The sequence below is a fragment of the Anser brachyrhynchus genome (assembly GCF_964034855.1).
Source record: "Anser brachyrhynchus genome assembly, chromosome: 1".
In the NCBI taxonomy this organism is placed as follows: Eukaryota; Metazoa; Chordata; class Aves; order Anseriformes; family Anatidae; genus Anser; species Anser brachyrhynchus.
Window position 1 is genome coordinate 112,402,789 of NC_137694.1, and position 25,237 is coordinate 112,428,025.

General features: G+C 38.6%; 2 protein-coding genes across 7 annotated transcripts; one reads left to right on the top strand and one right to left on the bottom strand.

The window, feature by feature from the left end:
* Positions 1-20: 20 nt before the first annotated feature.
* On the bottom strand, positions 21-3,500 carry RWDD2B (RWD domain containing 2B). Of its 3 annotated transcripts, none has more exons than XM_080597005.1 (5): positions 3,374-3,500; positions 2,826-3,044; positions 2,642-2,709; positions 1,644-2,009; positions 21-916 (listed from the first exon to the last, which is right to left on the bottom strand). In XM_080597005.1, exons 2-5 carry the CDS (start codon positions 3,030-3,032, stop codon positions 679-681), a joined length of 879 nt encoding a protein of 292 aa, XP_080453131.1. In that variant the 5' UTR covers positions 3,033-3,044; positions 3,374-3,500; the 3' UTR covers positions 21-678. The 3 variants fall into 3 exon arrangements, with proteins under 3 accessions (XP_080453131.1, XP_080453130.1, XP_080453132.1); XM_080597004.1 differs by lacking the exon at positions 3,374-3,500 and adding an exon at positions 3,137-3,356; XM_080597006.1 differs by lacking the exon at positions 3,374-3,500 and adding an exon at positions 3,212-3,339.
* USP16 (ubiquitin specific peptidase 16) lies at positions 3,386-24,878 on the top strand. Of its 4 annotated transcripts, none has more exons than XM_080596357.1 (18): positions 3,386-3,521; positions 6,222-6,320; positions 8,237-8,415; positions 9,101-9,204; positions 11,636-11,739; positions 13,555-13,736; positions 14,760-14,852; positions 15,456-15,586; positions 15,952-16,039; positions 17,837-17,915; positions 18,862-18,953; positions 19,761-19,817; positions 20,652-20,822; positions 21,253-21,922; positions 22,621-22,715; positions 23,903-23,989; positions 24,289-24,445; positions 24,557-24,878. In XM_080596357.1, the coding sequence occupies exons 2-18, from the start codon at positions 6,260-6,262 to the stop codon at positions 24,679-24,681; spliced, it is 2,475 nt and encodes an 824-aa protein (XP_080452483.1). In that variant the 5' UTR covers positions 3,386-3,521; positions 6,222-6,259; the 3' UTR covers positions 24,682-24,878. The 4 variants fall into 4 exon arrangements, with proteins under 4 accessions (XP_080452483.1, XP_080452485.1, XP_080452484.1 ...); XM_080596359.1 differs by having other exon boundaries at positions 13,558-13,736; XM_080596358.1 differs by lacking the exon at positions 3,386-3,521 and adding an exon at positions 5,243-5,473.
* The last annotated feature ends 359 nt before the right edge of the window (positions 24,879-25,237 follow it).

Genomic DNA, 25,237 nt, shown 5'->3' on the forward strand with positions numbered 1-25,237 from the left:
CAGTCAGCAAACTCCGGGACTCAACAGGGTACCCTTTATTATGCTGGAGTGCACTTCCAGGGAGCCCGGCCCCTGCTGTACCCTGTGCAGACGTAGCATCCCACACCCGTACGCACGCTTACCTAGGGAAAATTCTCGTGCCTTACTTAGAGAAGGCGCCCTACCTCGTCCGATTTGCATGAGTAAGGTGCTCCTATTTCATTTCTGTATAAAACATATTAATCTCATCACTTAATATACATTCAGGTAGAAAGTACAATAAAAGATTGTTACCAAAACGTCTTCATGTAGTGTATGTAAACAATAATGTCAGGTAAACATCTCATCTCTTCTCCTCAGATGTCCACACTTCATTTTTGTCTATTCCTACTCATATACTCATTCACTAAAACCCCATGTTCTGTAACTCTGCCCAGTCGGTTATCAAACTTATTTTCTTTCCTCGTAATTAGCTACGTCCCCTAAATTCCCTTATATAAATTATATTCCCTGCAATAAAGCATTCATTCAGTCATTTTCATTACTCAAATCGAACTGAATACTTGTTTTCATAGAAAACTGGATTTGTCGTATCAAGCAAGGATAATCAATTCCCTCTCTGATCAACAGCTGCAGAACAGCTAAGGAATCTGTTATGAGGATTAACTTACAAATGTAGGCACTTGGACCTATGGTGACCTAATGCCCTTCAACCCCAAAGTACATTTGAAAAATGTCAGCACATCCTTTTTTTTCTAAAAATTGATATAGCTGCCCCAAATCCATATGATTTCCTCTGGGACCATGCGCATCAAAACATTTTTCTTCCAAAGCGGAGAACTTTCTTTGCTTCTGAATCTCAGCATGTCCTCCACCTTCCAAAGAAACATCTTCTCTGTGCCGAATTAGTATTCTTTTCCACGTTAGTCTTTTTACTCTGAAAGCAAGTGGAGAAATATAAGTCTATCCATAAAATACAGACTGTTTCATAAAACACTATGAAATAGCTATTATCACAGAAATCAATACAATTAATTTGTACACAAATTTCTGGACAGAGATTATGGTTCAGATTATGGTTCCCTAGCTGGTCACAGGAATACTACCCACAAGCAAATATTCCCATAAGCAGCAGCTTGTTTCATTTTATCTCTGCCAAAAACATTAACGCTTTTCATCACAAAATAATTGATGAAGATGCAATTTCAATTTCATTGCTCACTTCTGCCTTGCCTGTGCTAATTCTCACGTTCTCATCATGCGTTGTCACTCTCTCTTTACTGTTATAATTAAATAGTAATGTTTAGTTAGTCTCTGCCATACAGAAACATAAATGATGGGAATAGAATAAAATATGAATGTAAGCCAATATAAACACATAAATATGTAACAAGCCTTGGTTACTGTAGTCCATTGCTATACCACTGACATACAGAGGAAGATAAAACAGAAATAAATGTGCAAGAATTAGTAACTTTGACTGCTGTATCGAGCAGTACTGTGAATATTCATAGTTGCAAATACATTATGATTTTAAAAAAAGTTCTTTGCAGACCTTTAAAGGCTGTACGGTGGTTGAGCATCCCACCAGTGGCCACAAACGCAACACATAAAAACACAACATTCAAACTAGTAATGGCATTTAAGCATAAAGAAAAACTAACCTTGACCAGAACTCTTCACAATTACTTTGTAGACCTTCTACACAAACAACGCCTGGTTTCCCCGGCATACAAAACCCTGACAGAGAGAGCTCCTTCGCCCATTCAATAATATTCTTTCTTTTTTGCTTGTTGTAAATGTGGTGACTATAGATCCACAATCTAGTGAAAATGACGTCCTCAGACTGCGTGGTATTTGATGTCATCACTGAGGAGGCTGAAAGCTCTCTGTCAATGTAAGCAGATGCATGGTCTTTAACCCATTCTCTTGCACTCAACATGCAAGGCTCACCACTGCAGTTTTGCATCAAATATGTTTTTAGATCTGAGTTCAGCTGAATCTGCTGAGAGCGGCTTAATAATGGTGACCTAAAAAAAAAAAAAGTGTAGTTGTAATATGCTTATGATTTATCATGCTATTCAAACAGTTTACTTCAAGCTGCCAAAAAAAAAAAAATAGGCCACATGCACTTACTATTGATACTTAAGTCAAATTAGCTACAAAAAGATCATAAATAACACTTATTGTGCTAACTCTTGAGTACGCATATAGTACTACCAATCTGTACGAGAATCAAGACAAAGGCACATAAGAAGTAAGCAAGGTGACTGAACTGATTTTATATAATGTTGAATGATAGAAAGTACCTCTTTAAACAGAAAAGTTCCCCCCAAAATAGTCTGGGAATAACAGCATTTTGAAAAGGGAAGAATACGACTACTGGGTAACTTGTTACTCTTTTAAGTAGTGTTAAGCCTTGTCAAAACTGACAAACAGACTTACTGAGCATCAAACCTATGAACAGCTACATGTAACCCCTTTGTACAGAAGATGGCACTCCTTGCTTTTCCTATTTTTCTCAGTTATTTGCTGAAGCAACTGAAGAAATCATATCCTTGTAGGTTTTTCTTCAGCATCATTGTCCATCTGGCTTAATTTAGCAGCAAACTAACCAAAAAAGACTAATTTGGGTATTATATCTGTATTTTTCATAACATACCTCACCGTAATTTCTGGTGGAACAGTTGGATATTTAAACGGTAAAGCACAGACCATAGAGAATTCCACCTAAAAACGATCAAATGTTAAGTTCAAGGAAACCCTAAAAATCCCACAATATTATTTTTAGGATAAGAATTAAAAAGCCAACCCCCAAAGTATCCAAACGAACATCTTTACGATACCATCGAGGCACCGGGGACCTCGGGCTTTACGTTGAGTATAAACTGGACTTTCGAAGAGGGCACCTCTGTGGCCTCGCTTTCAGCAGAAAGCTTTAGCTCTGCCAGAGCCAGCGGGTCGGTGACGAGGAACTCCTCCTCGCGGGGAAACATGCTGGAGAGCAAGTCCAGCTCCGACACCTGCGCCTCGGCTTCCTCGCGGCTGGCCATTTCTGCGGCTTCCTAAGCGAAAAAGAAAGCAGGGGGAGAAAAGAGTGGCTTTACTATGGGAAGGAATTCATCGTGTACCTACAACAAACCGCACCGGGCCTTACAGCCGCGCTAGGGGGCGTTAAAAGCTCGGGGTCAGGGTGACAGCTCAGGACGCCGCCATTACGCTCCGCCATTACCCTGCTTCCTCCTCCCCTCCCCCCAGCACCGCCTCCATGCTTAGGGCACCGCCGCTTCACCGCCGGCAACTGCGCACGCGCCCCCTCAGAGCACTGCTTCCCCGCTTCACCCTACGCCACCGCGCATGCGCCGCCCTTTCCCCGCCTTCCCCTCCGCCCTACCGTTCCCTCGCACTTCCAGCATGCAGCGCGCCGGAAGTACGCGCGGCAGCCGGTGACCGTTGCCCGGCGCTGAGGTGAAGTGGCCGAGCCGGGCCGCCCCCAGCCGCCATGCGCCGCCCGGCCGCCAGCACCGCCGCGCCGGCATCAGGTGAGGGGCGGGAGGCGGCGGGCCGTGCTGCGCCGTTCCGGGCCGTGCCCGCGGCGCTCCTCCCGGCGCAGCCGTTCCCCCTCGGCTCGCTTCCGCGGCGCTCCGCTCGCGGCCGGGCCGCCTCACGGCCGGGGGTGCTCGGCTTTTCCTATTGGCTGCGGTGCCTGTCAGTAAGGGCGCTGAGGAGGGCGAGGGCCAATCGGAAGCGGGCGGGGCGGGGCCGGCTGCGCGGCGGGACCGGGCAGCACGTGGGCGGCGGTGGGGGTAGAGGGGAGGGGGGGGCGATGTGTCAGGCCGCCCGCTGGTAGAAACTAAACTGGTAGCGAAATTAGGCCCCGCCGGGCCTTTCCCTGCGTAAGCAGTTTGGTGGAAAAAGCTGGAGAGGAGCCTGTCGGACGAGTCCGTCCGCACGCGGCGTGGGTTAAGTGAAGGGCGCTGAGTGTTGGTGCGGTCCTGTCGTGCTGCCAGGGGTGAGGCAGCTCGGGAAGGCTGAGAGCTGGGGCTGGGCAGGCTCCGGGGGGACCTCATGGCAGCCTTTCAGTACTTGAAGGCGGCTTACAAAAAAAGATGGAGAGCGACTCTGATCAATCTGTTAATGACAGGACACGGGGTAATGATTTTAAACTAAAAGGGGAGATTTATAGGTTAGGAGGAAATTCTTCACTGTGAGGGTGGTGAGGCCCTGGCACAGGCTGCCCAGAGAAGCTGTGGATGCCCCATCCCGGGAGGTGTTCAAGGCCAGGTTGGATGAGGCCCTGGGCAACCTGATCTAGCGGGAGGTGTCCCTGCCTATGGCAGGGGGTTGGACCAATATGATCTTTAATGTCCCTTCCAACCTAAGCCATTCTATGATTAATGCTTTAGAGTTGCTTGTAAAAGATTGAGTTTTGTAGCTTGTGTGGAAAGACAGGCTGTAGAGGGAGTTTATTGGATGAGCTGTCATTTCTCTTTCCAAACAAATTGAATGCTCAGTTGTAAAAGGTGATACTTCTGCTCTTGATGTGGCTGCCTACCTATCATTTAACAACTGGGTCATCTCTTCTAAAAGCACACCACTGAAAAGGTTCTTCCTACAAAAAGTTCTTTGTGGGTATCATGTCTAAACTCTCACAGGCTTACTTGCTCTTTGATACCCATGGGCTGGCTTCAGTTTTTGGCTGTGACAGCTCCAAGCAGGCAGCTGTTCAGCTGGGGCAGGTGTGGTGCTGAGTTCAAGGTAAGAAATGGTTCTGAAAGGATGGATGTTACAAGTCAGATTGAGTGGCGTGCTGACACATTTACATGAAGCTGACTTGAGGGGTGGAGAACAGAGTTAGGCAGATCTGCAAAGGCTGCATAAAACTGCAGAGACTCAATTTTGAACCTTTTTAGATTTCATGTTTTCAGTGTACTGCAAATGCCAATTTTAATATTTGTGAAATAAGTCACAGAGCCTTAGAGAATACAGACTAAAAGATAAAAATCATAGAATCACAAAATGGTTTGGATTGGAAGAGACCTTAAAGACCATCTGATTCCAACCCCCCTGCCATGGGCAGGGACACCTCCCACCAGACCAGGTTGCTCAAAGCCCCTTCCAGCCTGGCCTTGAACACCTCCAGGGATGGGGCAGCCACAGCTTCTCTGGGCAACCTGTGCCAGTGCCTCACCACCCTCACGGTAAGGAATTTCCTCCTTATATCTAATCCAATTCTACCCTCTTTTATTTTAAAACCATTACTCCTTGTTCTGTCACTACACTCCCTGACAAAGAGTCCCTCCCCAGCTTTCCTGTAGGCCTTCTTTAGGGGGAGGCTGCTAGACTGGAAGGCCATTATACAGGCTGTAAGGTCACCCCGGAGCCTCCTCTTCTCCAGGCTGAACAACCCCAACTCCCTCAGCCTGTCTTCACAGGAGGGGTGCTCCAGCCCCTTGATCATCTTCGTGGCCCTCCTCTGGACCCGTTCTAATAGGTCCGTGTTCTTCTTGTGCTGGGGGCCCCAGGCCTGGATGCAGGATTCCAAGTGGGGCCTCACAAGGGCAGAGGTGGGGGGCGGAATATCCTGCTGTGTGTGTAGTAGCCGAGTTTTTGAAGGGAATCACTTGGCGTAGGGCTCTGTTGGAATGTCACTCTTGTCTAGAAAGGTTTACAGTCATACCCAATACCAGCCCCATATTTGCTTGTTATGGTGGGAAGGCAATGATAAATTTTCCCCAAAAAAAGGAAATTTAAAATTTGGAACTCACGTTTTTGGATTTTTAAATATGTTAAGAGTACTTGCATGTGTCAGACTTTTAAAAAGATGGAAGGAATTTGCAGTAGAGAAAACCGAATGATCGTAATTGCAAGAAAAAACTTGATGATTTAATGAGGACAAACCCAATTCCATTTCCTAAAATCCCCGTTTTCAGTTACTTAGAGTCTAAGTCCTAAAAGTGTATAGGATTTTCAATATATAACTTAGTATACAAGAGGAACAAGGTGGATGCTTTTGATTTAAGGTCTTAACCCCTTTTTTTTTTTTTTTGTAATTCACACTGGTATCTTGTCTCTACCACAGTTACAGTTGTTCCATGTTAAAGTATAATTAATTCCTTTTGAAAATGTCAAACAAGTTAATTCACTTCAAGGGCCATCTCAACCATGGAAATAATTTATTGTTTAGCAAGTATTAAGTAAAACCAAAATGTAATTTCCAATTTCCTATTTTTCCTTGCTAGGTCACTGTTCTATTTAAAGAAAATCACAGGCTACAAATATGGGAAAGAAACGCACCAAAGGCAAAACTGCACAGTCTGATGAGTCTCTGGATATGCTGGGTATGTTTCTTCAGAGAAGTCTTGTAGTCCAACAGGAAAAAAACATTTGTTTTGACTTCAAAGAAGGCTTGCAAACTCTTTAATATCAGAATGCCTTTACACTAGGTAGCTTCACTGGCTTTGAAGACGTGGTTATAAAGTGTGGGTTTGTATAAATGAAACTGAAGTCCTTTAAGAATCTTTAGTGTTGCTGCTTTTTAAGTGTGCTGTAAAATAATAATAAGACCTTGGAAACTATTACTCAGACGCTACCCTGTTCTTAACTGACACATAGATCTTTTTGTCCTGGTCTTGCGTTAGCTTCTGTGTTCTATGGCTTTTTAACTTCTTTGATCTTGACACCAGAAAAAAAAAAAAAAAAAGACGAATGGTCTGCCATGACTGTTCCTCATCTTTCTCCAGGAAAAAAAAAAAAAATCAGTCATGGTGTAACTGCTGATGGCCTATCACTTCTTTGGCTAATAACAGGCTAGCTTACCCTGACAAAGTCCTGGAAAGCTGGAAATGGAAAGTATTGTAACACCACTGTAGAGCAGCAGCCAAGATACAAACCTTTGTTTAAAAAATACAGTGTTGAAGTTGAAGATGAAGCCTGTGGGTGTTTGTGTTTGTTTTTAACAGCTTAAATAATGCATCTAAGTACCTGCATTTGGCTCTTACTGGCTAGTGTTTGTACTGAGATAAAATCCTGTACGCTTGGTCAGAAATTGAATGGTAGGTACAAAACTAATACTTGTTTTAGCTCACGCGAAGAAGAGTTTAGCATCTTGAGGCTGTAGTTGTGAATACAGTCCTGAACAAAGACAGATTCAGAGCTGTTATGCAGTCTCTGATCTAATCCATAAAAACGCCTCTGTAGACCTAAGGCTTAAGACTGTTGAATTATGTAAACAGCTAAGTAACTTCTCAATAAAAGTTTGACAAAAATAGGATTTTAACATATTAAGTACATATGATGCTTTCCTTTTAGCATGTGTTTCTTTACTCTGTGCTTTTTGACTTTGAGATAACTATTCATACTGTCAGAAATTTGACCTTGTATTTGGAAATGTAGACATTTGTAACTGCAAATAGTGAAGAATTGTAGGTTGCTGATGATAAACATTTGAACCTACGCTGTATTAAAAAAAAATCAAACCTTTAAAATATGTTCCTCGTTAATTGTTTTGAGGAACTTGAATCAGCTTGCCATGTGCATTGTCTGTCACTCTTGATTTCTCTGCGTAGAAAAAGTTTACAGATGGCTTTTCTTCATTCTCAACTGTCAGTCTTAGCAGCAAATGCCTATTCTCAGCATAACCATTCTCAGCAGAGTTTGGTTAGATAGATGGAGTTCACACCAGGACCAGAAGATGCAGCTCTAAGTAGGGTGTAGAATTGTAATGCAAAGTGATAGTGATATCAATAGGGTGATTCTGCTATTCTTTTCTACCATAGTCTGCAGCATAATTTCACAGGGACAGCTCAGCTGGAAACATAATCTCCACCTCTGTAGGCAGCCAGGTGCTGCCTTGGAGACTGGGAACTGTGGCAGTGGGCTGTGGCTGCTCCCTTAGAGGTGTGGGAAATGTAACACCACAATAGTAGAAGCCTATTGCCGGGCACAATAGGTAGGTATCCAAAAGCTTTGACAGCTCCTCTGACAGATGTAGATATGAGTGATACTTGGGCTTTTTTTGTTTGGTTGTTTTTTTAAGTAATGTAATAGCTTAGGATGCAGCAACAATACCCTCCAATTGTGAATGAGGGTAACAAAGTATTTTTCTGAAAAGTTTTTTGGTGTGTCTGCTAAATTATCAATGTTCCTTTGACTCTGGAAGGGTCATCATAGCTTCTGGATTACAGCCCGTGTCTTTGAAGCCTAGACACACGTTTGTTACAGTACCTAGAGTATTCTTGTGCTTTTTATTTTGTAGAACCTATGTGCAAGCATATTCGTAAAGGACTGGAACAAGGTCATCTGAAAAAGGCCCTGCTAAACGTCGAATGGCATGTTTGCCAGGACTGCAAGGCAGACAATAAGACACGAGAGAAATCCGAGGAGGAGACCGACGAAAGCCCTTCAATATGGTTATGTCTAAAATGTGGCCATAGGGTATCTCCTTGTTTTCTTGTTAATTTCTATTCAGATCTTTCGGCGCTTCCTAATATAGCGGAGCAACAGAGTTTCTACTTAAACTGTTATAACTACGTTTTGATTATTATTATTTTAAAGGTGATGCTACGTGAATGATTTGATATACTTTAGTGTTATGAAAAATGTCAGGTCTGAATTGCAAGTGAAGTACTTAGAAATGCAGTACTTAGAAGCTTGGCACAAAGGCATTTAGCAGACTTAAGGCGAAAACACAATCTTGAGGACTTACTTTCCTAGAAAGTCCATATTATTTCTCTAAGAAAATATACATTTCTGTTAATGCTCCTAATTTTTTATTTTCCCGTATTATCTTGTGCTAACACTAGTTTATTAAAGTTAGAACTGCATGCTGAAGAGCTTTTATTTTTGTTGTTGTTTTTTTCTGTTGCGTTCTTCAAGCGGTTCAAACTGAAATTTGTAAATTAGATTTCCAGTCCTCAGACGACTTTAGGGTTATTTTGCACCCAGTAAGGTACTTTTCTCTCTGCAGAAATAAATGTCTGAAATAGAGCCATCTATTTATCCTAATTAATTGAACATAATTAAACAGTTTTCATTTAAATACTTTCTTTATACACTGACTATATATGTTTCATTGATAGTCAACTGGATTTTGTGACACTTCTGGTTATCAACATTATAGGGCTGTGGCAGAAATTCTCAAGAACAGCATGCTTTAAAGCATTACACAACGCCAAGATCAGATCCCCATTGTTTGGTTCTCAGTTTGGACAACTGGAGTGTGTGGTGAGTTTGTCAGGCAACAGTTAACACATAGAAGGCAACAGAGGTTGGGATATAATTTGTGTTTTCGATGTGATTTCTGGGAGTTATCTCTAGAAATATATAAAGCATTCCACACACAAAAACGCCAGCAGTCTTTGTTAAGATCTGCTGAATAAATATTACTCTTCTGTAAAAATTGTAACTAGAAAATTTTCATAATTGAACCTAGAATTGAGCAAGTAGTAAATACTGTTGGTTTAGTATTTTACTGCTTTTGCTTGATCAGAATACTGACAAATGGAAGCATGTTATGTAGCTCTAAATCTTAACTTCCGTCCTCTGGGGAAACTCCTTCCTGATGCACACTTAATGAAAAACTTGATTCTTTTTTTTTCTCAATAATTATGACCTCATCATACTATAGTTAAGAAGCACAGCTGTAGAATTACAAGGTGCCAGTGGATCTGTCAATACAAATGCTATCTCCCTGGTAGTATTTCCTTCTCTTAAAAGGAATAGAGTGTTACTGTGTAAGGGAGAACCTTAATATTCTAAACTGTGCCATGCAGGAATATTGTATATGACATAGTTTTGATTTTGCTTAAGGTCACCTTTTTCTAACTTTACTGTTTGTTCATTTTATATAACATTATCTCATTACTTGATCAGATTTCGCACGTATGTGTGATGACCAGTGTTTCCATTGTACTCTGGAATGGAAATGGACATTGCCAGAAATATATATTGCTAATGAATTTGTTAATTTATTTTTGTGATTTTTAAATCAGTGTTAAAAATACAGTTTCTAAACACTTTATTTTCTCAGTTCTAAAATGGCTGTAGTTTTTAAATCAGCCTCCTTGTGAATGAGAGGAAGCTGTTTAAGCAAGGTATTTTGCTTCCTTCTAGAATTCTTCATTTGTACAGACTTGTCCAAGAGGTTATTCACAGGATGGTATATTGGGTGTAAATTATTGTTATAAATCAGTACTACAATCCAGAACTATATTTCACCCTGGGTTTAGTACATAAAAGCAAAAGCCAAAAGCAGTTTTAATCAGAATTTATTAATTCTGCGAATGTATGAGTAAATGTCTGTAGCGTGCGTGCATACATGATTGAAATTGTATTTGAATAATACCTGTAAATTGCTAAAGAAATGGTTTTGAGCATGGAAAGAAAGAGGAGAGTTTTAATAATTCATTAAGTTCTGCTGTTTTGGGGTTACAAGTGCTGCTGTACATGTTTTCAGTGTGCCTTTTACCCATTGGTCAAACAGGAATCATTACACTCATCTTTTCAATCCCTTAATAATTTCAAGTCTTTAAATTAAAAACAGTTGACAGTTGAAAGGTTATTTTGTTAAAAATTGCCCATGGAAATAACTATTGTATGTTATTCCAGGAGTGAGAATGTCAGTCTGGTTAATTATTAAATAAATACATACATACATACTCAAGGATTCCACGGGTATTGCCAGTTTTTTGTTGTTGTTTTTTTTTCCTCTCATTGAGACATGAAAAAGCAGGAATATTCTCAGCGAATACTGAGGATGCTAGAGATATAGGAAGGCAATTTACTGCAGACTTCTGCTGCTTTTAAGATCAGAAACGAGTCTGACTTAAGGTAATCCTGAGATCTGCTAAATGCATTTGTGCCTAATAACTGTAATTGACATGTTTCAAAGTGCAGAAGTATTTGCGTTCTCTTCAAAACCTTTTGTGATCTCTTCAAAGAGGGCAGATTCAATTGGGCAGAACTACAAAATTGGTACATACAACTCTCCTTATGCTGTATGTGTTCTGGCAGAATTTAACTCTTACTCAAGACTTAATTACTGCAGCTTCTCTCACAATTTTGTTTAAAACAAATTAGCGGTCTAACCATGTGTTTTCTTTTTCCCTAAAAAGATGAACAGGTTTATATCCTAAACAAAAGAGTAAAATAAAATTTTAAAAAAGGCATGCAGGACTAATGGAGCACACTTATCCAGTTTAAATACAGTGAAACACTTCATTGGCTAGAATAAACAGATATTTTTTTTCCATGCCATAGAATTGGTACATTGCTTCCTATGGGGCTGATATCTCAGTTTCTTTATGTGGGCAAAATCTGCCCAGTACTTGTTTTGCATGTAGCATAGGTTTGTAAGAACATCTTTTAAGGGTCTAATTTATGTTTGTAGGTCATCACTTCCAATCACTGAAATTGTTCAGTGAAGATGATTTTTAACTTACTTTCTTAATCAGAAGTAAATTGAACACTTCTGTAAGAATTCAAAATCTCAACAAAACAAAAACAAACAAACAAAAAAAAAGACACACAAAACAAACCTTGTAATTTTATAACTTTGTGTAATAAATTTAATCAAACAAGTAAATAGTTGAGGAATTGTAATAGAAAAAATAGGATTAATTGTTTTTCTCTTTTGGGGGTGGGTGGGCTGATACAGGTGCTACATATGTGATAATGAAGTTCCATACAACACTTCAACACGGTTGGGCCAGACTGTGGAATATGTTAAAAAACAAGTTTGTCATGACTCATCACGTTCAGGTAAGTAACTATAGCATATAGACAGTAAATCAGAAAGTCCCTTTAGTGCAGCATACAGTTCTGTAAATCGAGAATGTGCAAGAATTAGTTTCTGGAGCACTTTATGGTAAATTAAAAGGCAAATTTATTCCTTTATGTTTTTCTTTGTCAGAATTCTGAAATCATAACATCCTAGCCCACTTAATCTGACCAGGATTTTGTTTAGTGTCCCCATACCTGTTACAAACCAGAAATACAGGAATAGGAGGGGAAAAAAATTAAGTATGACATTGGGCTGTTCTGTGAGTTAGGAATTGACTCTCAGTATTTGGAAGTGTCATATTTATTCATCAATATTGCTCAGTCTTTCTTGAGATTTGAGGGAAAAAATAAGTTGTTGCTTAAGGATAACTTGATTTTTATTTTTTAGGTATTTCTGTAAACATTTTGAATGTGCCAGCTGGAATGGTTAGGCCTCCAGCTGATGCAGCTTATTTCCTAATGGAAGAAGAGTGATGCGTAGCCACAAAAATCAAATTCTCTTTTTAGTATATTTAGCTGTAGTGCATTGAGAACTCTCTAAAATGGTGTTTTCAGCCTGCAGTCTGTCTGCAAAACATAGTTGTTGTTTTTTATTGCTGTGTTTTTTTCGTTTGTTTTTTCTTTTAAACAACTCCCATAGTTTCCACAACATGCTGTGCTCTGCAAAACTCTCTGTCTACAAGGCACTTCCGCTGGAATACTTAGAAGTATTTGCTTATCAAAATAAATACTTTAACTCAAGGCTACCAAAATTTAGGCTCTTTGGGAAATAGATCACACCCGATGCAAGTAGTAGTCATCTTAGTCGTCATCTCTGAGTATTTTGTTCAGGAATCAGCTGAGGTTTTACCAGAAGGAATTTTTTTTTTTGTGGAATTTTACCACAAGGAATCAGAATCTTTGGGTGTGTTCCGTCAGCCTTTACCAGATAGGTGGTTTCTCTACATTTAAAATTTGAACTTAAATTGGTTGCCAGAATATTTTTTTTTCTTAGGTTTGAACTAGAGTGCTAATGAATACCTGGATGCAGTTGTCTGCTTCAGGTGTTCCAGCTGTTTTCTTGTTCATCTGCAAAGATTGTATTGTCCGTTCTCCTTGTTTTCTCTGAGCTATCGTTACATTGTCTTAAGTCAGTCTTGGCTCACAGCCCCATACATTGGAAACCTTATCAAGACTAGACTGTCAAAGTGGTAGAACGACTACAGGTGTTACTCTGAAAACTACCTAGAGTTCGTTTATGGTTTTGTTTAACAGGTCATTGAATTTTCAAGCTGTACAACAAGGTAATAAGGGGGGAAATAACTAATGTGTCTTGAAGAGCATGAACCTCCCAGTTTCATCTATTTAGATTAATGTAGTGAACATAGGAGTTCTTTGACAGTGGGAAACCTGTGCGTTTAATTTCAAACAATAAGGCCATGTCAAGAGGGATATTATCTCAGATGTCATCTTACTGGATATTGTAGAAACCCCTAAAACAGAGGATGTTGCAACAAGAATGAAATTTCAGATAACACATGCTGAGTTTCAGAAATTGTTGGCGTTAATGGCTTGCGAACTAAATGTCATGTTTAAATTCTATGCTGCTCTGAAATGGTTTCAAATGTTTGTTTGCTTGTTTTAGACCAAGTGCTAGGAGTTAGGAAGCTAAACCAGTAGTGTTGCAGCTATAGAACTACAGAATTAATTTTAATGTTTAAACTTTAAACATCATAGATTGCTGCTGCCTGTAAAAACTTTTTCCTAGCCCATTCCTTGTTTGTGGGTAAATGTATGTTTGTTTGTTTGTTCCAGCAGAAAAGCAGCAAGAGAATAAAGACTTCGGAAATAAAAAGGTAGAAAAAGACAGCAGAAATGAGCAAGAAAAAGAAGTCTTGCTCAAAGAAGAGAATTCTCATTCAAGTACTAACTCAGAAGTGACTGTTAAAGGACTTAGTAACTTGGGGAATACATGTTTCTTTAATGCAGTGATGCAGGTACAGTAGTTACTGCTGCTTTTAAAAATAATTAAGTAGAATAAAAAGGGAGTTGCAAAAAAAGGCCAAAAAAAAAAAAACCTTTTTTACTCTATTGTACAATGGCACAACTAGAATATGATTTTTATCTGCCAAGAATGATGGGTTCATTTTAAAAATAGTTTGTTGGCCCAGAGCAGTATGAAGGAATGGAGCTGCAGGTTCAGACTTGCACTAAGTGAAGATTTAACCAGTTGCCTTGTCTTTGAAGGACAGCATCTTTTCTTTATAGAGATTAAGCATGCCAAATTCCTAATTTAGTAAAAAAAAAATAAAATAAAAATACAGTCTGGTTCATCACCCTCACTGACCTCTTAGAATGTGAGAGATTAAAAACCAAAGACTATGGGCGTTTACTGAAACAAAATACTCTCTCTCAGCAACAGGAAATCAAATAGAGGTAAATATTAACTGCATGAGCATACTGCATTGCCATCTCATGTGTCTTGGATATGAGACAAGAAGTGTTTGGATAAAATGAACGTCCTTTTTTTTTGTATGTATTCATTCAGAAAATGCATTCTTGTGCTTTTTAGCTCCTGATACTGAAGCTTTACTTGAGCAAATTTCCCGTTGTACTTGCAGGTTTTAGTAAACGCAGTTCAGTTTTATTTCTTAACGTGTTTTAAACCAAGGAAATAGTTACATTTTACCTTTTGACTTAAAAACGGATAGTAGTAAGTAGACTGTGTCAAAAGGAATGTCTTATGAAAAATAATACGTTTAGGGTTTCTGCAACCTAAAGTAATACATAAAGAGAGTAGTTGCAAGTCCCATCAGCTCTATGTAATTTATCTTTAGCTGTTAAGCATTGTTAGAATTTCCAGAGTTGTGTCCAGGGTAGAAGTTACCATTTTAGTCCTGTTTGGCAAAAGTAACTTGCCGTTAATCTGGTTGCCGCAAATTCCATGGCAAGTGGAACTCCTTTGCCCTTCGTCTTGTTCCCTGGCTACCAATCCTTTTTCTGTGTTTTTTCTTCTACAGAATTTGTCACAAACTCCAGTCCTGAGGGAGCTGCTTAAAGAAGCTAAAATGCCTGACACGACAGTTAAAATTGAGTCACCTGAGTTATCTATGGTATATAAGCTTCAGCCTCCATAGTGTTTTTTTGTTTTTGTTTTTCCCGATTCTGTTAAAGAAACAAACAGTACTCTGTATTTTAAAACCGTTTAACTTAAAATGTTTTACATTGTTAGTATTTAAAATGTAAAATCAGTGGGAATTTCACCATTGAATTTAATAGAGCTACTACTGAAGTCAGTAGTGCCCTTTCAGTTCTAAAGTGATGAAAACATGTAACTTTTGATATAGTGTAATTTGTCTAAATGCAACATAGGAAACTAGAGGATGTCTTCAGCACTAACTTAAATAATGCACGTATCATTACAATACAGATTTGGCTGGGAAAGAAGGGTTTTGCATTTTGAGAAATTGTAGTACTTTCCTGAATAAAAGCAAGAAATCCGGAGTTGCAATTAAGCAACAAATTGTTAAGGATTCTTAGCCCAGTGTTTCTACACTGTGCGATGAGAAACCATTTCTTGTTTGTTTTTGTCAGTTTAACATACTGCAATTTTGGAATTTAATCAGTTTGGAATTTCAGACAAGGAAAAACTTAATTCCAGAAGTATCTGTCATCAAATTAAGGCGAAACAATTCTATTGCTTTTGTTTAAAACAGGAACCTCAGCTAATAAAACTAGATCCGCCAGGTCCTTTGACATTAGCCATGCATCAGTTCCTGACAGAAATGCAAGAGACAAAGAAAGGGGTAGTCACCCCTAAGGAACTTTTTGCTCAGGTTTGTAAAAAGTGAGTATCTGTATAATTGCTTGGTATAGTGAGTATGGAAAAAAAATGTTAGTTGTTTAAACAAAGGTCAGTTCTCTTCTTTTTCTTGAGCTCGCATCACAACATGTAAAATTTCCATAATATGTAAAAAGCTTTTGGAAAAAAAATTATAAAGAGCCAAAATATAAGTGAATAGAAGTAAAATGAAAGATACTCAGTGATATGCTCAGATTGGCTAGCCTTACGTTTTTGGAAACTACCATAATACATTTGTTGCTCTTGTATACATGAATGCTTGAGACTTTGGTCCTGTATGTTTGGAATGAATTGTGTATCTCTAAGGTCAATTATACTTTTCATTTATCAATTTACACTTCATTTAACAGAGCAATACGATTTAAAGGTTATCAGCAGCAAGACAGTCAAGAGTTGCTTCGTTACTTACTTGATGGCATGAGAGCAGAAGAAATCCAAGTGAGTGGTAATTCCATAGCTGCCTATACCTTTCTTCTTCCTACCCCAGACCAAGACTTTAACCCCTTCTGAGGGGAGAAAAAGCATTCTTTCTCAGAGAAGTCAACCCCTTGTAGAGTGGTTTGTGCTGCCCATAAGCACTTGCAGTGTATTACAACAGAAGTGTAAAACCTGGCAGCCTCTGAGTAGTACAGTTGCAAAGGAGCAACCACAAGTAATGTTAATTTTACAAAAGAAATAAATTTGTTTATGGCCTGTTGTTAAAGGTTGCCCTTGTTGTGTAAGTTTCAAAGGCAGTGGTGTTTTCTGCTTTTCTGGAAGGCAATGTACTGCCTATTCTCTACGCTCTTCCGGTAAAATCAAGTAGAAAGGTTCAGTTTTGTTTGCTCTAAAGGGTCTTTGGTTAATTTAACGTTTTTCATATAAATGTCTGTTGACCTTCAGAAAGTAGATTGACTTGTCCAAAACCATAGAAATAATAAGTTGGAGCGTGTGCAGTCATCCTAAATCATGTCCTTTTGTGTTCATTTCTGAAAAGTCTGAAAGAATGCTTGTGGGAATCCCATGGTGTTCTTTTTTTTTTTAATTGTCCAGTTCTAATTTTGAAAAGTATTTCATCCTCGTGTTAATTTGTCATAGGGTTGGAAGGGACCTTAAAGACCATCCAATTCCAACCCTCCTGCCATGGGCAGGGACACCTCCCACCAGACCAGGTTGCCCAAAGCCCCATCCAAGCAAGTGTTGAACACTTCCAGGGATGGGGCATCCACAGCTTCTCTGGGCAACCTGGTCCAATGCCTCACCATCCACCCTCATAGTAAAGAACTACTTCCTATTATCTAAATCTATTTTTTTAATAGTTTAAATCCATTACTCATTGTCCTATTACTACACTCCCTGATCAAGAGTCCTTCCCCAGCTTTCCCGTAGGCCCCTGTTAGGAAGGCTGCTGTAAGGTCTGCCCGGAGCCTTCTCTTCTCCAGGCTGAACAATCCCAACTCCCTCAGCCTGTCTTCACAGGAGAGGTGCGGCAGCCCTCTGATTATCCTCGTGGCCCTCCTATGGACTCATTCTAACAGGTCCATGTCCTTCTGCTGTGGCCCCAGCGTTGAACCACAGTGCTCCAGGTGGGGTCTCATAAGAGCAGAGCAGAGGGGGAGAATCATTTCCCTCACCCTGCTGGCCACCCTGCTTTTGATGGATACCCAGAATACAGCTGGCTATCAGGGCTGCAGGTGTGCACTGCAGGCTCATGTCGAGCTTCTCGTCCACCAGAACCCCCAAGTCCTTCTCAGGGCTGCCCTCAATCCATTCTCCACCCAGCCTGTATTTGTGCTTGGGATTGCCCCAGCCCAAATGCAGGACTTACACTTGGCCTTGTAGAACCTCATGAGGTTCTCACATGTCCACCTCTCAAGCCTGTGCAGATCCCTCTGGTTGGCATCCCTTCTCTCCTGCATGTTGACTGCACCACACAGCTTGGTGTCATCAGCAAACTTGCTGAGGGTACCCTTGATCCCACTGTCCATGTTGCCAACAAAGATGTTGAAAGTCTTTTAACATAAAGATGTTAAAATATTTCTTATATACTAATTGCAATATTTTGGTGTATTTATTGATTGGTTGGTTTTTTTAATATCAAAATGTGGGAACTGTTGCGTCTCTATAGGCAGTTGTGCTGTTTGTATTGATTTTCTTAATTAGTAAAGATTTTTTATCTCCATATGAATCATTTTGTAAAGGTAACTGAATTAGTTTAAGAAATTGTGCAATGTCAATTTGTTCTGAAAATTTCAGCGAGTAAGTGTTGGAATACTGAAGGCTCTGACGGACTCTAACAAACAAAATGAAGAAGAAATGAAAAAGAAAATTAAAGGTAAAATACGTGTTTGTGATGATGTGATAAATAAATTTTTCTTTTCATTCAAGTATGCAAACTAATGTTAACAGTTACAACTAAAAGATACATTTTTAATAAACAACTTTATGCTACATCTTGTATGTGTGTGTATCTATAGCATAAGGCTTGAAAATGTTAAATGGTCTATTTAAAGGTTTTACTGACCTCAGTGGCATTTCTTTTGTAACAGAGTAAAAGAGAGTTGATTCTACAGTCATTATACATTAGAAGATGTTTGGGTAGTTTTTAATTATTCAAGTATTATGAAAGAAGCTAAGATATTAGCACATGAATGTAAAAACTTACTCAATCCTTATAGTTCATTATTAGTTATCAGTGTTACCAAAAACAAGTTTGTTGGATTTTTATTGCTGTTTTTAAAAAAACAAAAACAAAAACAAAAAAAACCCACACTGAACAGAGTTTAAACTTTTCAATGTGACTTGGGTTGGGTTAGAAGATGAAGACCAAGCTTAAGCTCAGAATATGCACTACACTGGAGATATAACTTGAGGAAATTGTGTTTGTTCGTAGAGCACTTAATACTGATGAAAGCTGTTGCTTGTTTTTTTTTCTTTAGCTTCAGACAGTTGTCTGAGTTAAATCCAGGGAGGAAGCAGGAACTCCTATTGGGATGTGGTAGTTCTGAGAAAATAAAAAATGCATTTGACTTGAGAAAGCAGTGAAGTTGTCAGTTCAGTCAAAGTGTCTTCTGTAAATGTTTTCACACCCATTCCTTTAATATGTAAAAGAATCTTAATTTAAGAATCTTCTGTACTTCCTAAGTAAACTAGAACAGGCACTGGTGCATGCTATGTACATTTTATATACTGCATTTTTAACTCGGTATGTCATAGTTAAATTAGTTGAGTATATTATATGCAATATTACTGACTTTACTATATCCTTTGTCAATTTTCAGAATATGAGAAGAAAAAGGGAATAAAAAGTTTCATAGATCGAATCTTTGGTGGAGAATTAACCAGTACGATTATGTGTGAGGAATGCAGAACAGTAAGTAAACTGCCTGCCTTAAATAACCCGGAGCATGTAATGTAATGTAATCTGCAGAACTCCAGAGTAACTATCTGTAGAAATAAGTGGAGTTAGAGAGATTTGCTTCAGTTAATGTGTTTCTATGAGTTGACTAGCTACATGCTTTTTGAAGAGTGGCATGGTTTGACTGGAATCTAGCTTTATAGCATAAGGGAAGAAAATCTTCCAGTTCCTTTCAAAAGAGTTCCCAAAAAAAAGAGGGCAGCAGCATCATCAAGCTGCCTCTGCCAAAAAAATTTACTCAGATTCCTGCTGAACACCTTCCAGTGGTGCCAACTGTAGAGTGGATGAATTGTTCTATTTCAGCAGTATGCTATTGGGAACTTTTTCCTTTTCCCTCAGACAACTAGGTCTCCCTTTGTCACATGGGAATGATTGTGGGATTGTGAGGAAATAGGTAAGGAAGAAGGCACTGTGAGGATAATGCATCCTGAGAACAAACTAATTACAGATATTAGTGAGTGGGCTAGATGCATATCCCATCTGATCACAGAATCAATCCCATAGGCACTAAACTGGGTTCCCATGTGCTAGGCTACAAGAAAACTGAAACTTGGGAAAGCATTTCTTGTTTGTGGAGTAATGTAACTGGTAGATTTTGGTCATAGGTAGTTATCTACATTTACCAACAGCTTTGTTTTATGTTTGTATGAACAAGTAAAAGGATGCTTTGAATGCAAACGAGGATATGTACAGATAAGTCTATTGACAGCAAGCCAGCTAATTCCAAAAAATTAAATTGGAGTGTTTAATGTTCATTTAAAGGTGTCCTTGGTTCATGAATCTTTCCTTGATTTGTCACTTCCCGTATCAGATGATCAGGTAAGAAACTGTACGTGCTTTATGTCTGGCTTCTTTTCATATAAGCAAACAAAACTACCTTTATTCTCCAATCACGAGGGAATTAATTTATGCAGCTTTCTAAATGTGTGTTTCAGAAGCTAAAATAATAAACCTGCCCCCAGAAGGTAGAAAATAAGATTTTCAGGAGAGTTATTTGTTTAAGTTGATCATGTTTTGATTTACATGATTGATCTCAAAAACTGACACTCAAAAACATTGATTTCTCTGAGTTTTATACTGGCAATCTGCATATATAATGTGTCAGATTTGCCATGTAGCACTGCTCACACAAGAACTAGGAATGCTTTTTGAAATGAAATCCCCTCAACCAAAGGGTTCACGTTGTCTGCAATGAACAAATTTTGCTTTAACAGAAGCAAATAAAGGATAATACTACAAATTGTGCGGCACACAGTTCAACTGAAAATGTCTCCACTTGAGTGAAATACTACTCCTCAGTGAATTTAATTAGATTTACGTCTGTTAGAGGCAAAGGTAATGTCCTTTTACATGTTCAGAATTCAGCCTTGATAGACATACTTTTTGATACTGTTTCATTCTGCAAGTCATTGTTTCACATGGACTCCTTCTGGAGTGAGATGCCTCTTCTGTAAGCATTAGGGTGGCTGGCATCAATGCGTTAAGTCGTATGTTAGAGTCAATGAAATGACATATTTTGAGCTGAAAACTCAGATAACATCCCTGCAGTTTTCTCTGAAATTCTGTGTTGTTATTCAGGACAGTAACATATCTACTTTTGTGGCTATGTGTTTTTTGATTTTTTTTATTATTTGTTTTTTTGTTTGTTTGTAGAAAATAAAAAACACAAATGAGAGAAATGCTAAAAAAAACAAAGAAAAGGAATCTGAAGATGAAGAAGAAGATAAAAATGATGGCTGTTACATTAAACAGAGAGATGAGCCCCTTGGTACAAGTAAGCACCTTCAGAAAAAAACAAAGAAACTGGCCAAAAAACAAGCCAAGGTTGGTTTTGATAAATATTTCACTTTTATTTATGAAGCACTTGCAACTTATGGTAAAAAATAAAAAAAATTCTTTTTGCTTTCTCAGTTTAGATACAGGAGGAGGGGATGGCTTAAAATTTTTCCTCAGACAAATGTGCATCCAAGACGGTCAATTGTACATATGTCATAGCTATGAAGAAGTTACGTGCTCTGTTAATAGTTGCCATGATAGGTATAACATAATATTCAGAGGTGTAGTGGGGGCTATATCTGAGCAAGGATAAATTCAATGTTAGTTAAACTGATGACCTCAGATTACTAAATCATAGATAACTTCCCCCTTTGACACCTATGACATACAACAAAGAATTTGATAAAGAAATGGCTGGAAATGCTAAATATCATTGAAACTTTTTACATGCTTATACATTATTTCTACCAATTTGCAGAGCCAGCGCCGCCAGCAGAAGCTCCAAGGAAAGGTACTTCAATTGAGAGATATCTGTGCTACTGAACAGTCAGAAAAAGCTGTAGAATATAACCAGGAAAGAGAGGGAGAAATTAACTCTGAAACTCCTGATGTGAAGCAAGAAGAGGAATCATCAAATGATTGCAAAGATCACTGCTTAACTCACGAAGACTTAAGTATAGAGGGAACTGAAAGAGAAGTTCAGAACATGCTTGAAAATACAGGAAAACCAGAACAAGAGTGTGCAGAAAAGGAGTCTCTCATGGATCTCCCTGCAGAAGTTTTAGATTCTCCTATGAAGCTTGTCAATGGCCTTGACAACCTATCTTTGAAAGATGAGGATGATGAAAACGAAGATGAGGAAGGGCTTGCTACTGACTTTTCAAAAATACACTTGAGTGATAATGTTGAATCTGATACGAGCATCTTAGATGACCTTCAAACTGTTCCAGCCAAGACATGTGAAGTACTAACTGAAGATCCCGAAATGGCATTTTGTACTCTTGCAAACAGGGAAGACCTGAACCCAGAAGAAGGTTCAATACATCACTGTTTGTATCAATTTACCCATAATGAGAAACTTAGTGAGAAGAATAAACTACTCTGTGATGTATGTACGCAAAGACATTGTGGACCAAAGAACATGAGAAGTATGATAAAATATCTTTTTTATTTTTAACAGATTTCATGATTGACTCCTATATGGGTTCCTATCTAGTGCTTGGGTGGTTGGCGGGGCTGTTCCTAAAACGGTATTTACGTAGCTTCAAACTTAGCTTGCATCAGTATTTACTGTGCAGATTGTGAGAACCTCTTTCACACAAACTAATACAAGTTCTTAACTGAGCAGAACAATGGGCTCACAAGCTTGCGTACAGAATAATGGAGGACTAGAAAAGAAGAGTGGTCAAAGAGGAGTGGGTTTGGGTTGGGTTTTGGGGTAGCACGGTCATTGCAATCTAGAAATTCATTATGTGGATGAATGTAGGAAGTGGTTATTTACCAGATGACTTCTGTTCCTTTCTCAAATATGAAAATTCTGTTGTAACAGTCATAGGGAAATCATGTTGAAGACCAATGATAGCTACGTGCAATTTCTGAATCATAGAGAGCACGCGAGAATTCATCCTGCTTTTGCTGATGATGCTTAGACAGTGTGAGCAGCTACTTTTGTGATATGGGAGCTGCAGGATGGCAGTTTCACAGTTCATCATGTTAAAGGGGAGTGTTCAGTTTCACACTCATTGTAGTGGATGACATTGTAACAGTATAAATAGTGAAAATAATCAAATTCTTGCTGTAACATTTCTTTAGATATTAATCAATTGATGGTTTTTCTGTTCTGCAGGTGAAAAGAAGTATGTTTATACTAACGCTAAGAAGCAAATGCTAATCTCTCTTGCTCCTCCAATTTTAACTCTTCACTTAAAGAGATTTCAACAGGTAACAAACAGGTTGTTATTACAAAAATGTGCGTGTTTAATACGTATATATGCATGTAGTACTAGCTTAACTTAGATCTAATGTTAGCATATTTCCATTTTCCTACAACCTGTTTTTTTTGCTTATTTTCTCAGCATGTGGGAGGTAGTTGTGTGCAGGGTTGTTTTTGTTTGGTGGGTTTTTGTGGTTCTTTTTGTGGTGGGAGGGACTGGGGTGATTTTTTTCCAGGAAAAAACACATTCTAGCAGTAATTGAGGCAACGTTTTTTGTGAGCTTACTTGCAATGTATTTCTTCACCATGGTTACTACTTATTGTATTAAGTAGCATGTTAGAATTGTTTCCTGCAACTACAGCAGTTCATAAACTCTTGTATTTCCATGCAGATAGAATAGGATTCCTTACTAAATGAATTTAACAAATAGGCTAGTTGAATGGAAAACAATACAACTGAAGTCCTATTTGTAGACACCAAAGTAAAGTGACTTACCTTTTTCCTCAAGTTCTTGGAAAACTTTAAATTTAGGGCTTTAACTCCTCAAGAAGAAAAAGAGGAAATAAATAAGGTTGGGAGACAGCATTGCCTTTTCTCAGTTTAAAGTCATTAAGTATTTTGACTGAAATGCTTAAAATAAATAAATAAAATAAGGGAGGTAATTCAGCAGATGAAAAGCATTCCACAGGGAAAATGGAAATGTGTAGAATATTCCAAGAGACTATAATACAATTAAGGAAAAACATTTGTCATCTCTTACATTGCTTTTCCAGTTTGTTACTGGAAGTTATTTGAATAAGGAGGGAGTAGATGTTTTGTCAGTTTTGACAATCTAAAATTAGATTATCAGGCATACTACAGTATCCGAAAAGCAAGAGATGTCTTCATAATTACATGAGTATGTAGACCTGATTCTTCTTCCAAATCTGCTACCATGAAGTTACCTTCAGAGTGAGTTGAAGAGCCATCTTAACTGGTGCAGCATCTAGGGGCAAGGAGGTATTGGCCAGGAGACCTCGGGCTTTTGAGGAAACAACACAGCGTTGTTTCTTTGCAGTTTTGTCTAATGTAAAACTAACTTTTTAGTGTTAAAAAATTAACCTGAAATATTTATTAAGCAAGCATGGTTTTAATGTGCTACACTTAACGTTATGGATTTTTCCTCTACTTTGTCTGTTTAATTGTCTGTTTAAGGCTGGATTTAATCTACGGAAGGTTAACAGGCATATCAAGTTTCCAGAAGTGATAGACTTGGCTCCTTTCTGTACAGTTAAATGTAAAGTAAGTGGAAAAACAGTCAGATTTTCCTTTCCCATGTTTTAATATGCTTTCACAGTTAAGCTGCTTAGCGGAATCTGTGTAGAATGCTTATCACATTATTGTGTGATAATACAATTTAACTTCTAAGTGCAACTTGTACTTGAGCCTGTCAGTGTATTTCCACTGATCATAGTTGCAGCACCTCGCATGAAGGTGTAATGACAACTTCCCTTTCACCAGCAAACAAATGGAAGTGTTTATATTCTTGCCTGTTTAAAATCCAGTGCCTGACTGACATACCTTAACTTTCACTTTTACAGAATGTGGCTGAAGGGAGTACAAAAGTATTATACTCTCTCTATGGAGTTGTTGAGCACAGTGGAACAATGAGGTCTGGGCACTACACTGCTTATGCTAAAACGAGAAATATGAACAAACATCTTTCTGATCTTGTCCTTAAAGGACAATCTCCTCAAGGTAAATAATTACAAGTATCTTTACCAATCACTTCTTACTGCCAAACAGTAACAGGATTAAGTACTTCAGTTCTTTGTAATAACTTTAGCTCCTAAATTCTTACTTTGACAGCTTTAGAAACTGAACCAGTAAAAGGACAGTGGTTCCACATCAGTGATACCCATGTACAAGCTGTGTCTGTATCAAAAGTGCTGAGTTCACAAGCCTATCTCCTGTTCTATGAGCGACTGCTGTAAATCATCTGAGAAGCCTTCTTGTACCCATCTTAAGCAGCCTGAAAGAAGGCAGGAACTTGCAAATCATGTTAACATGTTGGAGCTACTGTCTACAACTGCAAGAATACACTTTGTGCTTCTTAGACACACTGACCAATGGTTAACTTATACTTTTTCCAGTGTTTTCACTACTTTTAAATAAAAGTCTTTTTTCAAAATTACAGCTTCAAGTTTCTAGTGAGTAAGGTGTGTGTTGTTACAGACAAGCAACTGCTGCTTTCCTAGTCTCTTGCAAGTGCCATATGTTTTAGCAATTCTTTCACTTTACAGTGACCAGCAATAATTCTGAACTAGTTATCTCAGTTACATCTGTATGTATTTTAGAGCCTCTTGCACTTAGACCCCACTTCTTTCTTTCTTTCTTCACCTCACAGAGCTGAGACAAATGCAGTATCAGCCATCTTTCTGCTCTTGGTTTATTTCATATGGGAACCCTCAATTTGCAAACTCTGGGAATTCTGTGGCAAAGGAATCTTACTGTGATATTTTGATGGGGCTAAGAACTTGTCCGTCTCTC

Bases quoted from the DNA above. Each gene is read 5' to 3' on its own strand.
- RWDD2B (XM_080597004.1), bottom strand. From the start codon at position 3,208: ATGGCGGAGCGTAATGGCGGCGTCCTGAGCTGTCACCCTGACCCCGAG. The intron at 2,710-2,825 runs GTATCGTAAAGA...GATCGTTTTTAG, and splicing joins AGGTCCCCGGTGCCTCGATG to GTGGAATTCTCTATGGTCTG. The intron at 917-1,643 runs GTTAGTTTTTCT...ACTTGCTTTCAG, and splicing joins TGTGAAGAGTTCTGGTCAAG to AGTAAAAAGACTAACGTGGA.
- USP16 (XM_080596357.1), top strand. From the start codon at position 6,260: ATGGGAAAGAAACGCACCAAAGGCAAAACTGCACAGTCTGATGAGTCT. The intron at 9,205-11,635 runs GTGAGTTTGTCA...GGGCTGATACAG, and splicing joins TTGGACAACTGGAGTGTGTG to GTGCTACATATGTGATAATG. The intron at 20,823-21,252 runs GTTGGTTTTGAT...ACCAATTTGCAG, and splicing joins TGGCCAAAAAACAAGCCAAG to AGCCAGCGCCGCCAGCAGAA.